General features: G+C 68.8%; 1 protein-coding gene across 1 annotated transcript in view; it reads right to left on the minus strand.

Moving 5' to 3' along the window:
- The window catches only part of PPARGC1A (peroxisome proliferator-activated receptor gamma, coactivator 1 alpha), a 432,535-nt gene extending 431,574 nt beyond the window's left edge, over positions 1 to 961 (minus strand). Inside the window, exon 1 of the mRNA XM_014937103.1 lies at positions 506 to 961. Coding sequence (XP_014792589.1) covers positions 506 to 595 — 90 coding nt within the window. The 5' untranslated portion in view covers positions 596 to 961. The remainder of the gene's footprint in view (positions 1 to 505) is intronic.
- Between the last annotated feature and the right edge of the window lie 107 nt (positions 962 to 1,068).

The following is a 1,068-nucleotide window of genomic DNA, read 5'->3' on the forward strand; positions in this document are numbered from 1 at the left end:
CAGTCATCAAAGTTAAGTACGGGGAGGTTTAAGGGGGGGTGTCGGGGGTGGGGAGGGGGCTCAGTAGGGTAAAGCCCAACTCTTCCCACCCAAATTGCGAGGTTGGACGCCTGTGCGGCCATTTCTATGAGGGATGATGGAGGGGGGGGGGGGGTCCCCCCCCTTTCGCCCCATGGATGCCGTATCCTCCCCCTCACACACTCCATGCGCGGGGGGAGGCTCGGGGACGCCCCGCTGGAGTTGCCGCCTTGTTCCCCCCGAGTTGCTCCCCCGGGTAAAGGCGCAGCCCCCCCTCTCCCCCCAACCCCGGGCACGGCGGCCCTCCTCCCGGCTCCTCTTCCTCACGGGGAGGGGGGACACAACAAAAAAGGGCTTTTTTTCCCCCTCATTTCCCTTCCTCGGCTGGTTCCCCCCACGCACGCCGAACACAAACCCCTTCCTCGCACAACCCCCGGCGGCACCACCATCACCTCCGCCCTCCCCGGTAGCACCGGCCGCCCCTCACCTGGTTGTAGGAGGTCTCCCAGGAGGAGGGGTAGTTGTAAAAGAAGGAGGAGGAGAAGCAAGCGTCTTCCGACAGCCCGCAGCCGGCCATCCTCTGGGCGCAAAACCTCTTCGGGGTGCCGGAGGAGGGGGAAGGCAGGCAAAGCGGCGCCTTCGCAAACTCTGGCCGCGATCTGCCGCCGGTGCCGCGGTGGTGCCGCCGCCGGAGCGTGTGTTACCGGTAGCTTCGCCCCGGCGGTGCCTTTGCCGTGAAGAGGGGACGAGCGCGGCGGAGGCTGGATGGCGGAGAAGGAAGCGAGGGGAGGGGGTGTAGGGGGGGGAGGAGGGAAAGACGTGTCTGTCCGTATGTCTGTCCGTCGGTCGGTCGGTCGGTCGGTCTGTCCGGGTGCCGGTGTGTGCGCGGCTGTTTGGTGGCGGCACCGAAGAGCCCGGGGGCCGGCGTCACGTGCGCGCGCTCACTCCTCCGCCGCCGCCGGCGGGGACGGGCTGCGCTACCGACCCCGGCACTGAATCGCCGGGCCACCTCTCCATCCCCGCCCGCACGCCGTCCACCGTCCCCCCCCC

The sequence above is a fragment of the Calidris pugnax genome, unplaced genomic scaffold, assembly GCF_001431845.1.
Source record: "Calidris pugnax isolate Ruff unplaced genomic scaffold, ASM143184v1 scaffold49, whole genome shotgun sequence".
Lineage (NCBI taxonomy): Eukaryota > Metazoa > Chordata > Aves > Charadriiformes > Scolopacidae > Calidris > Calidris pugnax.